At 44.3% G+C, this 20,608-nt stretch overlaps 1 protein-coding gene across 1 annotated transcript in view; it reads left to right on the forward strand.

Annotated features, from left to right (window-relative positions):
* PIAS4 (protein inhibitor of activated STAT 4) overlaps positions 1-20,608 on the forward strand; it is a gene marked incomplete in the record, with an annotated part of 1,954,703 nt that overhangs the window by 1,523,960 nt on the left and 410,135 nt on the right. The window contains 1 exon segment of the mRNA XM_044054086.1: positions 3,768-3,841. Coding sequence (XP_043910021.1) covers positions 3,768-3,841 — 74 coding nt within the window.

The following is a 20,608-nucleotide window of genomic DNA, read 5'->3' on the forward strand; positions in this document are numbered from 1 at the left end:
GATTTCCTATATCTTTGTTAATAAGGTCCATGATGATTTATTCCATGGCCTTGCAGATAAGGCTGGTCAGGTTAATGGGTCTGTATTTCCCGGGTTCCATGGATGCACCCCCTTTGTACAAAGGAATGGTGGTAGCTGTTTTCTGTTTTGCATTGATGAAACCAGTGCATAGCCTGTGCTTGAAAAGTGTGCTCAGTGGTGATGCCAACTCCTGTTTTAACCCATGTAGAGCACAGCCCAGGATGTTGTCTGATCCCAAAGAGGTTGTTTTTGGCCTGGTAGAGGGTGTTATAAGACCTGCTCCTCAGAGATACTAGGGTGGGAGCAGGTGTTGGGAATGCTCTGTGGTATATGTGGTGGGGACAGTGGAATGAAGTTTTCACTGAACCGGTCACCTAGTAGTCTTGCTGTATACACGGGTTCTGTATATGTAGTACCCTTAACTACGAGTTTAGGTTCATAGGTGTTTACTAGGCCAGAGGCCCTGAAGCCTTTACAAGCCTAGCCCGTAGAAGTGCCCTGGCATCATGCTGCCAATAGTTCCCGGTGCCTCTATCAAGTAGAGCCACTTGAGTGATCCCCGGGGTGAACTTTCTATTTCCCATCCACTCATCAAGATTTCTCTTTAAAAGGGCCAGTGAGGTGCTGTGCTTGACATGTATGAGAAGTCTATTCCAGAGCATGGGCAGTCTCTGGGTTATGAACCTGTACCTCCAGCATGTTCTGTTGATTGTGGTAACTAGGTTGAGGTCCCTGGAGCGTGTGGTGCGGAGGGATTAGGATTTTTTTAGCTGTAACAATTTTAACAGGGCTGGGTTAGACATGGCTTTGTAAGTCAAACAGAGATAGCCTCTTAATAGACGATATGAGACTGAGAAAAGCTGGAGTTTCTTGAGTTTCTTGAGTCTGTCCATGTAGGGCATGTGTTTAAGGTCTGGGATCCTCTTTGTGAGGTACGTTTGTGGCCTTTCCAGCTGTTGCAGGTGTTTAGTAAGGTACATGCCAAATGGGGCGTTATATTCTGGTCTAATGAGGGAAGAGTACAGCGAGATGATCTCTCTCTTCCTGGATGCAAATTCCTTGGTAATGAGATGTGCCACATAGGACTTTCTGACCACAGTGGCAATGTGGTGGTCTGAGCAGAGGTTGCTGTCAACCTGTATCCCCAGATCTCTAATAATGCCTTCAGTGTTCAGTGGGCTGCCATCAATGTGGTAATTAGTGGGAACTGAGTTTTTCCTAAAGGGAATGACTATGCATTTTTTGGAGTTAAGCTTAAGGCCATGGTTTCGACACCAGTCTTTGGACTCAGTGAGGTCTTTCTGTAGGATGTCCACATCACTCGGAGAGTTAATAATAGCTCCCAGCTTGCATTCGACTGTGAACTTGGTCAGCTAGAGTCCCTCCGTGTTGGCCTGGACTTCTGAGAAGTTGATGCCAAACAGGAGAGGACGGAGTCTGCTACTTTTACACTAGGTTCTGTCTGTGAGCCAGTTTGCAACCCACCTAGTGACATAGGGGTTGATGCCTAGTTTGGTGAGTCTGTCAATAATTCTTGAGTGGGGAATGGTATCAGAGGCCTTGGCTAGATCGAGGTAGGCTATATGAACTGCCTTGCCCTCATCTACAGCTCTGGTGACTGGCTCAAAAAAGTCAACCAGGTTGAGCAGGCATGAATCTACTCTTCTCAAAACCAAATTGCGTAGGATCCAGAGTTTGGAGATTCCCTATATCCTTGTTAATTAGGTCCATGATGATGCACCCCATAGCCTTACATATCAGACTCGTCAGGCTAATGGGGTGATAATGCCCAAGGTCTGTAGTCGCTCCCCCTTTATGGGGAGGGATGACTGTAGCAGTGAGCTATTCTGCAGGGACAAAGCCTGAGGTGAGGCTGTGATTGAACAGGGCACTCAGGTGTGGTGCCAGTTCACTTTGTAGTTCATGTAGAACACAGCCAGGGATATTGTCGGGTCGCATGGAAGCTGTATTCTTGGCCTTGGACAAGGCAGCTTTAACCTGTGCTGCAGTAATGCTGGGTGCCTGGCATTCTGGCATTGAGATTGGTCCTTTTGGGGGGGGGGGTACTGTTGGCACTGAATCTATCGGCCAGTATGTTGGCAATATTTGTTGGCTCAGTATAGGAGGTACCATTGTGCAGTAACTCAGTGGTACCTCCTAGACTGAGCCAACAGATATTTAGCTCACATCTGGGCCGTATGTTTGAGGTTACAGATGTAACTAAAGAACGCCTTGTGGTTAACCTTGGCTTTGAAGGGACTTCACTAGGAGTCTTATTTGCTTGTTTAAGTTGAGGAGGGAGTGTTTCCAGTTTTGAGACTGTTCTTCCCTACTGTTAGACAGCAATTTCTTTCTCCTGTTCTATAGCCTATTAATGACAGTTGTTCACCAGGTATGTTTGTTTTTCCTTGAAAGAAGATAGGAAAGTTACCTTCTTTATAACATCAGATCTGCATGAGTTCACTTCCATTCATTTCAACATACCCAATCCCCATCCCTTTGCAAATTTTCACAGAGCGGGGAGATCTGAAAGGAGTAATAGATTTCCTAGGGTAACCTTGATCTGGAGAGATGAGGAGGGTGAAGTGCTTTATGTGAGCAATAGGAGAAGTCCTTAACTTGAGAGTCTCAGAAGTGCTAACCAACAGTGGCCTGCAACCTACCAGCCTTTTTCTTGAATTAGGAGGATGTGGATCATGACAGTTTAATGTTGTATTAAGTACATTATTTATTGTCCCTTCTTTCTTGCTTCCACTGACCTGATATGAGCATTGGCAAGTCGTAGTGATCACTGCTCTCCATAGTAAATAATAAATGTAGTAGTGCATACTGTGTTTTGAAAATAGTGGTAAGCCTTTATCATACCAGAGATGGTAAGCCATAAAAATCAAATTCAAGAGTAGCACTAAAATGAAGGAAGCAAATTTTGAAAAGCGATCTCTGGGTATCTTTTTTTCATTTGAAAGTGTTTACCATATTAAAGCTCGACAGTTCAGCATATGCTGAGTAGATGTTACTGCCAAACACATAGACAAGAAAAGTATTATGATTAAGGACAAATCAATACTGGTAGTAGTGGCTTTGCAATAGCTTTCACTATATAAATTTTTCGGTCTGCAACCAAAATGCATGTTCTCAAATGTCAATTGTTTTTCTACCCACATGTTTAAAATGTATGCATCTTCAAGATTTACTCTCTGCATCATTAAGTATGCACATCAATGTCTGTTCTTATGCCCTTGTAAGTATTAAAAGTATGTAAGTAAGCTTGCTCTACCTCATAAGCATGTTTTTAAGCAGTAGACCTTAGTTAAGACACTTCTAGATATTCTTGGCTTTTTAAACCATAATGTTGCTGAAAGCCACTCGTAAAGAAATTTTATTTGGTTAAGTTCAGTGAGTTTACCAGGCGTTACACCATTGCATCTGTTAAAGATGAATCTTTAGGAAATGGAAGCCTTAACCATATTGCACAATGTATTGTTAACTTTCGTTTAAACATACGACTCCCTGCAGAAGTCATTTTAATTGTGGATTTGTTTGCATGGTGCTGTGCAGAATAGTTTACATGAAATGTTTGAGGTGCTGCTTCATTTCTGTAGTTTTTATGTTTGTGAAATGTTTTGTTTCATTCAAGCACAGCCTGAAATTGGTCAGTATTGATCAGTGCACTCTCCCAGTAGACAAATAAATGTGAAAGTTGTTTTTGTGAAGTTTTTTTTGATTGAGGTGCTTTCCCTTTGTAGTTAAGGAGAAATTGCGATTGGATCCGGACAGTGAAATAGCCACAACTGGACTCAGAGTTTCTCTTATGTGCCCGGTGAGTTACTGTTTTATTTTGCAAACCTTTCGTAAAGAGGATGCAGGGAAGATAAATACTTTTAACATTTTTAGCAACTCCAGTCCTACGTTATTTAAAAATATCATGGCTTATTTATAGGTGAGGCTTTTGTACTTGTACAGCATTTTGCACTTGTGAGACTGGGACTTAGTTTGTTAGGTACTCTTGATTTTAGTAGCACATTTTCAGCAGGGGACTGAGTCTGATGGAATTTAGTCATTAGAGCTGTATAAATTGACTTTTTTCCTGACCTTTCTCAATTCCTTATGTTATGGGATTGTAGTGGAGCTCAGAACCAGAACAGTTTTCTTGAGTATGTTTTTTGACTAAGCTGACATAATTATAGCATTCTTTAAACAGCTTCCATCTTCCAGAAGCCTTCCAGGAAGAAATGGGGAGCTTCTTTTTCTGTAAAATTCTGGCTGAAAAAATCACAACAGAAATGCTTGTTTTGATAATAAGCACCGCAGCACAGTTTATATTTTTTGGCTGGGAGCCATGTAACTCTGGCATTAGAAAGTGCTTATTTGCCGTCAGATTTAAAAAAAAAAACAGTTTTTTATATATATATATATATATATATATATATATATATATATATATATATATATATATATATATATATATATATATACATTTTGCCTATTAATCTTTAAAGAAAAGCCTGCCAATATCACTTCGGATAGTATAGCTAATGCCAGGTGAACTGTGCCATCCCCTTCAAAAGTGTTTTTATCAGACAATGTGCAATTTAGAAGTCCCCACCTACAGATTTTCTTTTGTTGTGGATTTGAGGTTGTAGCGACGGGAGGCCTTGAGAATATTCTCAAGGGAGAAGACTGGTGGTGAATGGTAACTGCTTACATGAAACCCAAATGCCTGTTTATTGGAGGTAATCCTGAACATGTGTACTGGAAGGTCATAAAAGGACTTTTCACTGAGAAATGTTGTACTCTACAGTAAATCAAGATGTGTGGGGTGGGGTGTTATGGTCATATTCTTGGTATAGTCCTCCAGTGCTTGGTTCCTTGACCCTCCCCTACTTCCCAGGGTACTGCTTTTGCAGTCTTTCAACTTTCACTAAAGATGTTTGCAGTCTTCCAGGCTACGTACAGTGCTTGCCAGACTATCCTCACTGTCTTCTTTCGTATCTTCAGTGTTTGACTATTTGCTTTCCACAGATTGTGTCCCTCTGTAGAAGAACCAAACTTCCTTGGGAAAAGTCAATGGAATAGAAAATGTCTGGGTTTACCCATTGTATCAGTGTCTTCTCCAGGTCAAAGTTTGCAGAAGAGCATCTTCACTGCTATGAGTCAGTGCAGGTTTCACACTGCCTTGATTTTATTAGCAGACAAGTATTGGCATAAGATGGCATAAGGCTGTATTGTTTCATAGTATATTCAGTTGACGTTTTGTATGCACGTCTCCCTGTTGTGCCAAAACTTTTTTACCCCCATGTGTACTCTTCACTTTAAGTTTTAATAATATAATTTTGCAATTTTAACTTATCCGCATCTATGTTCATGTTTGGTTTCTTTATCGGTTGCCAGCAGAAGTGTTAACTGGAGAAAGCTATAAATAAATGTGTATGAGTAAAATTGATATAACGTTGAAGTGGATTTGACCCTGTAGATTTTCATATATTGTGCATGTTTTACCTAGATCTCGACCAAATGGTGTGTGATTGAGAACACTGTAGAAGTTTTAAACCAGCTACTAGTGTAGGAGATGGACTTAGTTTTTTGCTATCTCCCTCTACAGAAGTACAAAAAAGTCTGGTAGAGTTGGCTTATGCGGGGAACTTTTAGTTAACTATAGGAGGGATAAAGGCATCAAGATGAAGGTTTAATTTCCTACAGACCAGATTGACTGTTCAACCTTAGCAGCTTCCGTCTATGCTGTCAGCAGTTCCCAATCACTGGGAATTGTTTGGATTTTCTGCTAACAGTAATGCTTCTGAATGCGGTGAAATAGATGTTTTCTGGGCACAGATGTCAGATATTCCAAAACTGATTTTGAAAATTAAGGAGTTGAGCCTGAGTTTTCAGTAGTAGAGGAGTCCAGGACCTTTGAACAAGTCTGTCTTTAGGCTCTAACAGAGTATTTTTTTTGTCCGTACTAAACAAGATATTATTAGTCTTTCTCTGTTGTAGGTCCTAACTGATGGGATTTCCTGCCATGGAAGGAATCCCCTTAGCTGACCCGACTACCAGAGAATTTCACCCTCCTGAAGTCAGTGGATGCTGTGACTTCACATCAAGACATCCAGTTATAAAGAGAGTCAGACGATGCCACAACACCAGTTCATTCTTGTCTTCAGAGCCTGAAGCAGAGTGATAGTCATTGCATCATTCATTTCACCAGAGAAGGATGCTGTCTAAAGCTAACTACAGTAGAGAGTCAATTATTTGAATTAATTGGGACCTAGGGTAGTTCGGATAATCAAGCACATAACTGAAGTGGATAAACTTCTAAAATCTTGTTTTTATGCAGACAAACAATACACTGTTCAACCATTCAGAAAGTCCAGCAGACAAAGAATATTTTTTACACACAATCGGCTATAAGATAAAACACACACATGAATACATATAACATTTACATATTCAGAGTTATGATTTTTCCTGCCTGAAAACTTTGGAAGGCTGCGTTCGGATAATTTCCATTTTGGATAATTGCAGATGTCCTTCTATTCATATGCTGCTGTATTCATGACGACAGGGAGTTTGCCTCTGGTGAACTCTCATACGTTCAGCCATTATACCAAAGTTAAATGCTACCGCTAGGGTGCCCGTGACATCCCACGCTTCTCTGATGCCCGTTGTAAACAGACTGGTATAAAGCAGACATCAGCACACAGCTCTTCAGAACTTCTCTGTGTGAACGCCAGCTTCGGTCATCACATTGCCAGAAGTGTTTTCTACATCTGACTTCAGATAAGTACCCCGTAGGAGTTTTCTGTTTTGTAACTTGCTACTGTTTTGGGTTGTATGTCAGGTAGGAAGGGCAAGTGTAGGTGTGGAAGGCAAATTCCACATAAGGATTCACATGAGCTCTGCCTATTCTGCTTAGACCATGAACACGGCAATACCATCTGTAGTATTTATCAGGCCTTTGTCTCAAAGACCCTCAGAAGCAATCTTGCAGCCTATAAAACTATACCTTGAAAATCAGAGACTCAAACGTCTAGCTTCTAGGATTGACCCAACATCGGAACACTCAGATGAGCCTCCAGTCAAGATGACCAAAAAGAGTAGCCCCGAAGAGACTGCTGCACCCTCCACTCCAGCGTTGCTCTTGAGGGTAGTGGAAGGCCCGTATTCCGAGCCAGAGTCCTTGGAGCTTCCTTCAGCAGAAGGCCTGAAGGAAGTCTGTCCTTTGCCCGAGGTCACACCCTTGAGGGAATCTCAGGTGTCTTCAGTCACTGAGGGGGAACCTAGGCTCGCTATATCAGAGGGTCCACATGATGTCTCCCAAATCTTGGTAAATGAGGACATGGTCTCTGATGTAGTGGAGTGCTGGCCAGCATCCGGCCCTCCACATTTCTGAATCCTCTCCCCCAGAAACCCATAAGAAGAGGAAACGGATATTTAAACACATTTCTCAGCCCCTGCCTGCATCACCTGTCGAACAGCCTCCGGATTGGCAGGCCTTCACCCAAGGCCTGCTCAACACCTTTCTGGCCTTGCGTCCGGGCCCGATACCTGCACAGGCCCCTATGCCCTCTATCCCTAAGGCGCCTGCCCCAGACGTCATCTTGAGAGAAGATTCATCAGGTGATGAATCCATCACCTACTCTTTTAACAGATTGTTTCTTCTCTAGGCTGTTTCACCAGAGGAAGAGTCCATCTGCACAGACTCCCCAGTTGGAGATCTCACCTTTGGCGAGATCATCACCAAAATGCAAAACGTTTTCAAATGGAACAGCGGTCAAGTCACTGAGACCCAAAAGAGATACTCTGAGCTACTACATTTGGAGTCTCCCAGCCCTTCTGCTATGCCTCCAGTACACCCTGTTTTTTCTGGATGCCTTCATGGCTGTTTCTAGAAACCCTGACTCTTGGCCCCCAGCACCCAAGTGTTCAGATAGATTCTACAAGGTGCCGAGGAAGCAACCTTCCTCTACAAAGCCCCTTCTGCAGACCCTGCAGTCATTTCCATGACTACTGACAAAACCTCAGTTACTTCCTTCCACCTCTCTGCTGCCCTCTGAAAGAGCGCAGAATAATGCAACATCTGGGGAAGAAAGCTTACACTTCTACCACCCTAGCAGTAAGAGCAATCAACTACCAGACGCACATGGCCAAGTATTCCCTGGCTCTCTTGGAAGATGTGGTCAAGCAACTGGAAGTGCTTCCTGACTCCCCTGCTAAAGCCACGATTTCCTCCATCTGAACTCCGGCACACAAGTGACCAAACACTCCAAGTGCAGCTACATCGCTGTAGAAGCATCTGCAAGGGCTGCTGCCTCTGTCTCTGTCATCCAGAGGTACTCCTGTTTAAAATTGCAACCCCTCCTTGATAACATTAAAGCCAAGCTCCTAGATGCAGCCCTGGACAACAAAAATCTGTTTGGCTCAGCAGCTGCTGACCTTTTTAAGACCCTCCAAACCAAAGGCAAGGACCTGCAGGAATTGACACATATTTGTCTCCCCAGTTCCACGCTTTCAAAGAAATTACCCAGCTAAAACTTCCTTTGTAAGGTTCTCAGCTCAGAAAATGCAAGCTAAACCTAGAAGGGACCACAGGAAACGGCACTCATCTAGGACAGTCTCATCTACTCCATTCTCTAAACAGTCCTTTCAGGGAAAGCTTGGTATCTGTGACTACCAGGCCCACCACCCAGACACACCCCTCTTTCCATGCGCCTCTCCCTTCCCACTTGGAAGCAAGTTACCTAGGACTCCTGTGTCTTATCTATCATAAAGCAGGGATACTTCATAACATGGGAGGCTAGACCCACTCCCAATGGCATCCCTCACCCACCCAGAGACCAAATCTCACTCTTCCCTCCAGTCCTGCAGGAACCTCTTGCTCAAGGAACCATTTGCGGTCCTGTCTACTGCAAGAGGAAAGGGATTTTATTCAAGAATTTTCCTGGTCCTCAGGAAGTAGGTCCCTGGAGACTTATCCCACCTCAATACCTTCCTCAGAGTCCCCTCCGTGAGGACGTGTTCTCTGCCTATCCTTCCACTCATTCTGCTGTAGGCATTCCTAGTGTCCTTGGACGTAAAGGACACATACTCTGGAACAAGCTACCCATCTATGTCAAGCAAAATTCTTCATTAGCACTCTTCAAAAAAAATTTTAAGTCAATAGGAAATACACCCCCGGGGATCACTTTTGTGTCTGCTCGACAGTGGCACAGGAAAATAACTTTCCTGGGTGGCGTAAGCCATGTAATTTTGTTGGCTAGGCTTACGTAGGCCCTTGGGCCGATAGCCTAGTACCTACCTATGAACATACTTGCACATTCCTCTCAATCCACTTTTCAAAAAAGTACCACCGCTTCTCAGTGGATTCTGCAGACTATCAGATGTCCTTCATAGATGCATCTGCAGTCATAACAACTGGGTTGTCCTGTCGTCAGGCAGCCCTTCAGTCGGCCGGATTCCAAAGTCCGGGTCCGGCTTCGGCTGATGTCGCACTTCACCCGACGTCATCTCTGTTGGTCTTCGGGTATAAAAGCATCAGCCGACGCCATTTTCCTCAGTCTTTCTTGCCGTGGCGCCAAGCAGAAGCTGTTCGCAAGTGCCGGTCGGTCGGATCCAGAGATTACTTCTACCGAATACTACTTGAAGACTTCTAAAGCTAAGTACCCGTTGGGGACTCTTTCTTGCCTCAGCCGATGTCAGAAAAAGTTAATAATTGTTTAACCTGTGGGAAACAAATACCTCATAAAGATTTCCACTCTTATTGTCTGCCTTGTTTAGGCCCAGCCCACGGCGTAGCAGCCTGTTCGGCCTGTGCTTCTTTCAACCGACGAACGCTTAGGCGTCGGTCGGAGTTTGCAGAACAGTTTTTCGGTTCTGATTTTGCGTACATTATGCCGTCGGATCCTCCGACTTCCCAATCTGCCAAAAAACGCAAAGATAAAGACCGACACTCGCGGTCCGCGGTTTCGGCCGAAACCATGGTTAAGCAAACCGCGAGTGTCTCGGTTTCGGCCGAAACCGAGAAAACTGCTCAAAGTACAGCTGATCCTATCTCTACAACTGAGGCCCCTGCTACCACTCTTGAATCGGCCTCAGAAATTTTATCCACTACGGTGGTTGCCACTGACTTATCAGACACCATTCCCTTGGATGTCTCTACCCCAGCACGTGGTGCTGCTAGGCCTCCAGCAGCCATGTCCATTAAGGCCTTCGCCAGGGCTAAAGCAGCCAAGACTACCAAAACAGTGCCTGTTAAACCCCCCACAACCAGGCCCTCTTCTAGTTCTCAAATGCTTACTTTGGCAGAAGATTTAATTTCATTAATTAGAGGATCTCAATCTCACCCAGACAGGGCCTCTCAGCCCCAGAGAAGAGACCTAGGCCAGAGCCCCCTGAGCCAGTGTCCTCTGATGATTCTGCTGATGAATCAGACATAACTGACCAGCCAGAGGCTCCTTTCTCCAATTTTGAAGATTCTGATGCTGAAGAATCCATTCCAGCTGCTTCCCCACCAGAAGAATTCTCCTTTGGGGAAACCTTACATGCCATCGAGAGCAGTTCCAATGGCAGCAACAGGATTTTTCAGACTCCAGAAATAGACTTAGGACCTTTCTACACCTCCCACAGCACAGGCCCATAGCTAAACCTCCTGTTCTCTCTGTGGTGGATGATGCTTTCAATGTTGTCTGCTCCGCCCAGATTCTTTACCCCAGCCCCTGCCAAACCAGACAGAATTTACAGGGTGCCAGATACTCATCACCACCTGTACAAGGCCCCACTTGCAGACCCCGAAACTATATCCCAGGGTGCCAAGGCAGTGGCGCCGACCATAGCTAAAAACCCTATTCCTTCTGAAAGGGAAGCGGGGTCATTAGACAGATGGGGTAGAAAGGTCTACACTTCAGCTACTCTCTCAGCTAGAGCTTTAAACTGTCAGTTTCACATGATACAATACCAAGAGTTTATGCTTGATCAGTTAACTAAAAACTAACCACTGATGAATCTCTTGATAAGAAATATGTATTAGAAATGGTAAATAACATACAACAGGTTAGCAACCATTCCTTAAAATGTGGCTATGATGCACTGGAGGCTTCATTTAGATCAGCCATGACTGGCACAGTGATAAGAAGGCATGCATGGCTAAAGGAGCAAGCTTTACCGGATCATGTTAAAGCTAAGTTGCTAGATGCTCCTATGGATAAGACAAGTTTGTTTGGTACACCTGCCCAGCAGGTTATGAAGAAAATGGAAGAAAAGGCAAAATCTGTTCAAACGGTTAAAGATTTCTTGCAGGTTCAACCCCCAAGGTTTAGCAGGAACTGGCCTGCCAAAAATTGGTCCTTTCCTGACTCCACAAAATTTCAAAGGGGCAGGAATAGACGTTCCAGAGGCAGAAACCAACCCAGAGGAGGTGCCTACAGAGGACGACAGTGGCAAGGTAACAACAGATGTACAGACACAACCACTGCCACTACATCAGCACAACCACAGTGACTTAACCCTAAATCCGCCTACTAGGGAACAAATAGCAGCCCCTCTAGGCGGAAAGTTAACCTTATTTTCAAAGAACTGGCACTACATAACAAAAGACAAGTGGATTTTACAAACCATAGATCAAGGTTACCGGTTTCACTTCCACACTTTACCAGTCAAAAGAGGAATGCCAAATCTACCTCCAAATCAAAAAACAGAGGCACTACAACAGATAATGGAGTTAGCAAACATGAGAGCTGTGGAAAGAGTGCCAACAGCAGAGCAAGGAAAGGGGTTCTACTCCAGACTATTCCTAGTTCCAAGAAAGGAAAAAGTTGGAGACCAATTCTCGACCTGTCCACCTTAAATACATACATCATTGTCCCAAAATTCAAAATGCTGACCCTACAGCAACTTCTTCCCATGCTGGGCAAGGAGTCTTGGCTGGTAACTCTAGATCTCAAGGAGGCATACCTGCACGTCCCCATTCGACCAATCTGCAGAAGATACCTCAGATTTCTTGCAGGATCAGAGCACTATCAATTCTCAGCATTGCCCTTTGGCTTATCTACTGCCCAGAGTATTCACAAAATGCCTGGCATCAGTAATCGCCCACTGCAGACTACAGGAATTCAAATTTACCCATACCTGGACGACTGCCTGCTACAAGGGGACAACAAAAGCAAGCTGACAACAGATTTACAAAGGGTCATTTACTTGCTACAAGCACTGGGATACACAGTCAATTTACAAAAGTCAAGGCTGATACCATCCCAAACAAGGACATTCTTGGGCTGAATTGGACACAGTAAAACAAATGGCATTCCTGACTACAGAAAAACAAAAGAACTCCTCTTTACTTCTTGGCACTAACAAAACTGAACAAGTTAACAGCAAGAAAAGTACTGCAGGCCTTGGGCTTCATGGCATCATGCATAATCTTGGTCCCATTTGCCAGACTACATATGAGAAAACTACAGTGGTACCTAAAGAATTTATGGTCCCAACACAGACACAGCCTAGAAACAGAAATCCCACTAATTCCATGCTTAAAACAGGAGTTCCTATGGTGGGCTCAGGCATGCCAGTCAAACCCAGGCCTACCCTTTCGCAGATGTCAAGCAAGCCAGACCATCACAACAGACGCTTCAGACCTAGGATGGGGGGCCCACATGCTGGACAAATGCGTGCAAGGATTGTGGACACAGGATCAACTTCACCTGCACATCAACCTAAAAGAAATGCTGGCAGTAAAACTGGCAATCCAAAAGTTCAAACCATTTCTCCAAGAGGGCCAGTTGATGATAAGGACAGACAACACCACAGTCATGTGGTACATCAACAAACAGGGAGGCACTCATTCATACCCCCTATGCAGAATGACTTTGGAGCTGTGGACCCTGGCACTCAGCTACAACATCCAGTTACAGGCAATATTTGTACCGGGAAAAGAAAATACTCAAGCAGACATATTAAGCAGAACCACATCGGATGCCCATGAATGGAAGCTGCACCCGGACATCTTCAAGACCATCTCAAAGAAATGGGGAATACCTCAGATAGATCTATTCGCATCACCTCTCAATCACCAGCTCAAAAAATTCTGCACAAGGACATTCTACCCACTAGCATGGAAAGTGGATTCGCTCTCCTTCAGCTGGAAAGGCCTAACAGCATATGCATTCCCACCTCTTCCCTTGATACACAAAGTACTACTAAAAATCAAGGAAGAACGTCCAAGGATAATCCTGATAGCTCCAAACTGGCCAAGACAACACTGGTACCCACTGCTGAGGAGGTTGTCTCGGAACAATATGTGGCCAATACCCCTGATGCCTTTGATAACTCAGAACAACTACAGCATCATACATCCAAATCTAAAAACGTTGCAACTGACTGCATGGAACATCACATAGCAGCAGCTAATCCAGAACTTTCCCAAAGAGTTAAAGACATTATTCTTGAAGCACGCAGACCTTCAACAAGAAGGAACTATGCTGGAAAATGGAAAAGGTTTGTCATTTGGAGTACGGAAAGAGGAAAAGATGCGTCAAACATAGATATGCCTAACATTCTGGAGTATCTGGCCGAACTTCTTCATTCAGGCCTGTCCTACTCCTCCATCAAGATACATGCATCAGCTATTTCAGCAGAATACAGCTTTGATCCACCTGTTTTTTCACACCCTTTGCTCAGGCAGTTCCTCAGAGGAATCAAGAATGTAAAACCTCCAAGGAAACCACCATTACCAGCTTGGGACTTAAACTTTGTGCTAGAAAAGTTGACACTGTCACCCTTTGAACCAGCAGCAACAGCAGACCTACAACACCTGTCATGGAAAACTGCTTTCCTACTGGCAATTATTTCAGCAAGGAGGGTTTCAGAACTACAGGCCTTAATGGCAGTGCAACCCTTCCTAATCTTCCACCAAGATAGTGTCCATGAGGACTAATCCTACATTTATGCCTAAGGTGGTATCCAGAGTGTCTTTAAACCAGGCAATCCACCTACCTACCTTCTTTCCCAACCCACAAAACAGAGGGAAAGAATACTGCATACCTTGGATGTACATAGACAGCTACGCTACTACTTGGACAGAACAAAAAATAGCAGAAAGACTGACCAACTTTTTGTAGCCCATGCAACAGGAAGGGAAGGAAAAGCTATTTCCAAACAGACAATCTCCAAATGGATAGGAAATTGCATACGATTCTGTTACTCCTTCCATGGAAAATCAATTCCACAGAACATAAGACCTCATTCTACAAGGGCAACAGCCACTACCACAGCCTTCTTACGAGGAGTGGCAACCAAAGACATTATTGAGGCGGCTACTTGGACCTCCGTGCATACATTTGCCAAGCATTATAATTTGCCTCTATATTCCAGATCCCGAGCAGGGTTTGCCACTGCTGTACTGCAAGGGATCCTAAACACACCATAATCTACCTTTATCCTCCTCCCTAGTTGGCTATGGTATTCTACCCAGTTGTTATGACTGCAGATGCATCCATGAAGGACATAGTACAGTTTTGTACCTACCATAAATGTAGATGTCCGAACTGGATAGCATCTGCAGTCAGGATTACCCTCCTCCCTCCTTCCCTCTGTGGTACTCCTAGGGTGTTTACCCTCCTAATAGCTAGCTGGTGGGAGTCTTTATGGTGTATTTGTTTGTATATATGTACATACATGCTTACTTATTTTTGTGTTTACCTCTATCTTTTTGGAAACATTGGCATCTATCCAAATTTTAGCCTTCAAGAGGGCTACTGGCATCTGGGGCAAGAAACACTGAGGAAAATGGCGTCGGCTGATGCTTTTATACCCGAAGACCAACAGAGATGACGTCGGGTGAAGTGCGACATCAGCCGAAGCCGGACCCGGACTTTGGAATCCGGCCGACTGAAGGGCTGCCTGACGACAGGACAACCCAGTTGTTATGACTGCAGATGCTATCCAGTTCGGACATCTACATTTATGGTAGGTACAAAACTGTACTTTCTGCACTTTACTCTCTGGTCTCTCTACGGGCCCAAGAGTATTTACAAAATGTCTGGCCCCCAGCTGTGGCATTTGCCCAGACGAAGGGGATACAGCAATGTTCATCGTGTTTCACTGTTGCAGTCATTACACTTGGGTTATCCTGCTGGCAGGCGTCCCGCAGTCGGCCCGAGTTCCAAAGTCTTGGTCCGGCGCCTGTTGCTGTCGCCTCTTCCCTGACGTCAGTGTGCCAGGGGTATAAAAGATGCAACCGACGCCATTTTCTTCATTCTTTCTTGCCGCGCGGTGCCCGAAGCAAAAGCAGTTCGCAAGTGCCAGTCGGCCGACTCCTGAGATTTTCAAAATTGAGTTTCAGAACCGAAGTCTTCAATAAAGCTAAGTACCCCATTGGGGAAACTTTTTCTTGCTCCAGACTGATGTCAGTAAAAGTTAATAATTGTATTTCTTGTGGAAAGCAAATACCTCATAAGGACTTTCACTCTTACTGTATTCCTTGCCTAGGCCCTGACCACGACATTACCAGTTGTCGGTTTTGTGCTAGAGTCAATAAAAGCACTATTAAACGTCGGTTTGATTTTGCTTTACATTATTTTGGCCGAAGGTTTAATTACATAATGCCGTCGGAAGAACTGACCGGAATATATAAAAAAACGCAAAGACAAAGAAAAGGACAGGCATCCGAGGTCCAGAACCAAAGACAAAGCCTCTTCTAGGCCAGTCGCCGGTTCTCAGTGAGGCGCTTTCGCGGCCTCTGACACCCGTTACCGCAGAGCCACAGGCCGTAACCGACAGCCACGTGGAGACACAGAGGCCTGTGGAAACTCAAGGTATTGTCCTACGGAAACTATTCCCTCAGATGGGTCCGGAGCCACTGAGCAGGCACCGGCTTCTGAGGGTGTTTTCAGACCTTCATAGCTTACATTTAAGCCCACTACAGCAGCAAAGGCAAAGTCGAAAACATCATTAAAGACAAGGAAACAAGTACAGCATTCTCCAGAACAGTCATCCATGCCAAAGAAACAAATGCTTAAAATGGCCGAAGACCTAATTACTTTAATCAGGGGTTCCCATCCACCTCCTGACAAAAGGCCTGGGCAAGACACTGACTGATTCCTCTGACCAGGTTTCCATTTCCTCTGATTCCTCTTCTGATCAGGGATATTCTCTCCCTCCCTGTGAGGACTCTGATACAGAAGAGTCTATACCTTCAGCCTCCCCGCCTGAGGATTATTCTTTTGGGGAAACCCTGCACACCATGAGGGAGCATTTCCATTGGGAGAGCCAGGATTTTCTAGAATCCAAGAAAAGGCTCAGAGACTTTCTTTTATTGCCTCAGCATAGGCCCCTGGTTATCCCCCCTGTGCTTGATGTTGTGGATGATGTTTTTTCTGAATCCAGTCTGTCCCCTGATTCTTTACCCCCTGCACCGGTCAAGGCAGACAGGTACTACAGGGTCCCTGACTCTCATAAATTTCTTTACAAAAACCCCGCTGCTGACCCAGAAACAATTTCTCAGGGTCCTAAAGGGGTTAAGGCTTCCACTGCTAAAAATCCTGTCCACTCAGATAGGGATTCCAGAGCACTGAACAGATGGGGGGAAAAAAGTTTACACTTCTGCTACTTTAGCTGTAAGGGCTTTAAACTGCTAGTTAGTTTCACATGCTTAAATATCAACAGTACCTCGTGTCATTGTTAAAACAGAAAATGTTTTCAAATTCAGAAAGTCCTGACAGTAAGGAAATGCTGGATTTTATTGCATGCAGTTGAATAAGTGGGAAAGCATACTCTGCAATGTGATTGATTCATTAGAGGCTTCTTGTAGAGCCACAGTTACAGGCTCTGTCATTCGAAGGCATGCTTGGTTGAAAGAACAAAGTTTACCTGATCATGTTAAAGTAAAATTATTGGATGCTCCACTACAGCACGATACTTTGTTTGGTGTTAAGGCAGAAGAGGTGTTAAAGAAAATGGAGGATAAAGCAAAATCAATGCAGACAGTGAAAGATTTCTTACAGGTTCAACTACCTAGATTTAGCAGAAACTGGCCTTCAAGAAATTGGTCCTTTCCAGTGTCAGACAGGCAACAAAGAGGCAGATACAGACGCCCAAGAGACAGATCTCACCCCAAGGCTCCTACAGACCTAAACAATGGGGTGCTTCAACCCCCAAAGGAGGGGAAGATAAATCACAACCTTATAGGAAACAGTCCCATGACTTCCTTCTACAAATGCCAAGCACTTACCTTTTGACAGCACCCCTAGGGGGAAAGCTAGCACTTTTCTCAAAAAATTGGCACATTATCACCCAGGACCAATGGGTGCTGAATATTGCTTCTCAGGGTTACAGGTTCCACTTCCACACACTTCCAAAATCAAAAGGTATGCCAGACCTGCCACAAAACCAATGGGCAGAGGCACAAAAACAGATGCTCTTATGGACATAGGAGCTATTCAAAAAGTTCCATAGCAAGAACGGGGACAAGGATTTTACTCAAGACTTTTCTTAGTACCCAGAAAGGACAAAGCCTGGAGACCAGTACTGGGCCTGTCAATCCTAAATACTTTCCTGGATGTTCCAAAATTCAAAATTTTAACACTACAACAACTTCTGCCCATGCTGGGCAAGAAAGCTTGGCTAGTTACTTTGGACCTCAAGGAGGCATACCTGCATGTCCCAATCAAACAATCTTGCAGAAGATACCTCAGATTTATAGCAGGCTCAATGCATTACCAATTCTCTGCACTTCCCTTTGGCTTATCTACTGTGCCCAGGGTCTTCACAGAATGCCTGGCACCAGTAATTGCATTTTGCAGACAAAAAGGAATTAAAATATATCTCTACTTGGACTGTCTTATTCAAGCAGAGAGCAAGGACATTCTTCTAAAGCATCTGGCGTTTGTAAAAAGATTACTAATTTGCCTAGGGTACACAGTAAACGAAAAGAAATCAAAACTAGTGCCCTCTCAAGAGATAATATTCCTGGGTGCAAGCTTAAATACAACTGCCCAGACGGCCTATCTCATGCCAGACAAACAAAGGCAACTGACTCATTACTTTCAAATGATGGCAACAAAAACCCAGCTCCCTGGAAGAAAAATTCTGCAGGCCCTGGACTTCATGGCATCCTGCATTCTACTAATTCCATATGCAAAACTGCATATGAGGAAACTACAATGGTATCTAAAAAGTGTTTGGATTCAGCATTGTCACAGCCTGGAGACTATCATTACTTTAATTCCCTGCCTACAACAGGAGTTTCCATGGTGGTCCCAGGCCTGTCACCACAACAAGGGACAGCCTTTCACCTTCCCCACAGCCAAGCAGACAATAACTGATGCATCGGATTATACCTGGGGGGCACATATGGCAGGAAAATGTATTCAGGGCACGTGGCCCAAGGAACAAATCCATCTTAACATCAATCAAAAAGAGATGCTAGCTGTACAGAATGCCCTGACAACTTTCAAGGACCTACTACATCCAGGACAACTATTAATAAAGACGGACAATACCACAGTTATGTGGTACATAAACAAGCAAGGGGGCACACATTCCTACCCCCTATGCAGGCAAGCCGTGACTTTATGGAACACAGCACTGACGTATCAAGTTCATCTGCAGGCACGATTCGTGCTAGGAACAAAAAATACACTGGCAGACGAACTTAGCAGAAATCTCATGGACCCTTACGAATGGAAGCTGAATCCACAAGTGTTCAGCATGATAACGAGGAAATGGGGACACCCAGACATGGATCTTTTTGCCTCCCCTCACAATTACCAAATACAGAAATTTTGCACAAGAACTTATCACTCTCAAGCATGGAAAGTGGATGCTCTATCATTCAGCTGGAAAGTCCTGACAAGTCTGTGCCTTCCCTCCGATGCCTCTTCTTACCAAGGTGCTACTAAAAGTCAGACAAGAAAGGCCAAAAATGATCCTGATCACCCCAGACTGGCCACACCAGCACTGGTACCCAATCCTAAAGAGTTTGTCTCAAGACTCAGCTTGGCTTCTGTCTCGCATTCCTCATCTTCTGACACAACAAAACAATCAGATTTTGCACAGTCAACTCAGAACCTTAAACCTAGCAGCATGGCAGATAATGTAGCCACTCAGACTGCACCTCTCTAAAGCTGTTATGGATGTCATTTTAGAAGCCAGGAGGCCCAGCACTAGGAAATCTTATGCAGAAAAATGGAAGATAGTCTGTGCTTGGAACCAGGCACAAGGGCTCGAACCCCTTGTCCCTAATGTACCTCAGATTTTACTATACGTAACTGAGATGCTGGACAAAGGCTCATCTTTTTCATCTATTAAAATCCATGCCTCTGCCATTTCAGCCCATTACAATACGGAACCTCCTATTTTTTCACATCCTCTACTTTGACAATACCTCAGAGGGGCAAAAAATATAAGACCCCCAAGGAGAGCACCAGCACCAACTTGGGACCTCAATTTTGTTTTAGAAAAACTCACACTGCCTCCTTTTGAACCAGCCAGCACAGCTGATCTAAAATTCTTATCATGGAAAACTGCTCCGCTCCTAGCAATAGCTTCAGCAAGAAGAGTCTCAGAGTTACAGGCATTAATGGCTGTGGAACCTTTCCTCATTTTTCATCAGGACAGGGTGTCTCTAAGGACAAACCCAACATTCATGCCAAAAGTGGTCTCCAATGTGGCTTTAAACCAAACCATTCATTTACCTACTTTTTACCCAAATCCCCAGAATAAAGGGGAGAGACTTCTGCACGCTTTGGATATACACAGACAGCTATGACTCTACTTGGACAAAACAAAAGCTTTCAGAAAAACTGAGCAACTGTTTGTAGCCTATACTGCAGGATCACAAGGAAAACCTGTTACAAAGCAGTCAATCTCAAAATGGATAGGACACTGCATCCGCTTCTGTTATGCACAACATGGCAGAATCAGTGCCTAAGGGCATCAGGCCTCATTCTATCAGAGCAGCAGCCACTTCAGCAGCTTTCCTCAGAGGAGTACCAACCAAAGACATTTTAGAAGCTGGAACCTGGAGCTCTGTGCACACTTTCACCAAGCACTACCACTTACCTCTCTACTCTAAATCCAGAGCAGGCTTTGCCACTGCAGTTCTGCAGGGCCTGATAGCCTCTCCAAATCCAATTTAGACCCAGCCGTCCAACCTCATCTTTGGGATTCTACCCAAGTGTAATGACTGCAACAGTGAAACACGATGAACATAGTACAGTTGTGTACCTACCATAAATGTAGATGTTCAAGTGTATTCACTGTTGCAGTCCAGATTGCCCACCCACCATCCCCCTTTTTTCATTGCTGGGACTTTTCTATACTTCTCATCTCTATACAACCTATGTGGTGTAGTTGCTTGTAGATGAAGGAAATGTTTATAGTAATATATTCATGTATTTGGGCATAATTTTATATTTTCACCCTTCCTATCTGGGGGCACCTGACATCTGGGATAAGAAAAAATGAAGAAAATGGCATCGGTTGCATCTTTTTATACCCCTGGCGCACTGACGTCAGGGAAGAGGTGACAGCAACTGATGCCGGACCAAGACTTTGGAACTTGGGCCGACTGCGGGTCGCCTGCCAGCAGGATAACCCA

This window comes from Protopterus annectens, chromosome 13.part0 (genome assembly GCF_019279795.1).
Source record: "Protopterus annectens isolate FY-2018-M chromosome 13.part0, PAN1.0, whole genome shotgun sequence".
Lineage (NCBI taxonomy): Eukaryota > Metazoa > Chordata > Ceratodontiformes > Protopteridae > Protopterus > Protopterus annectens.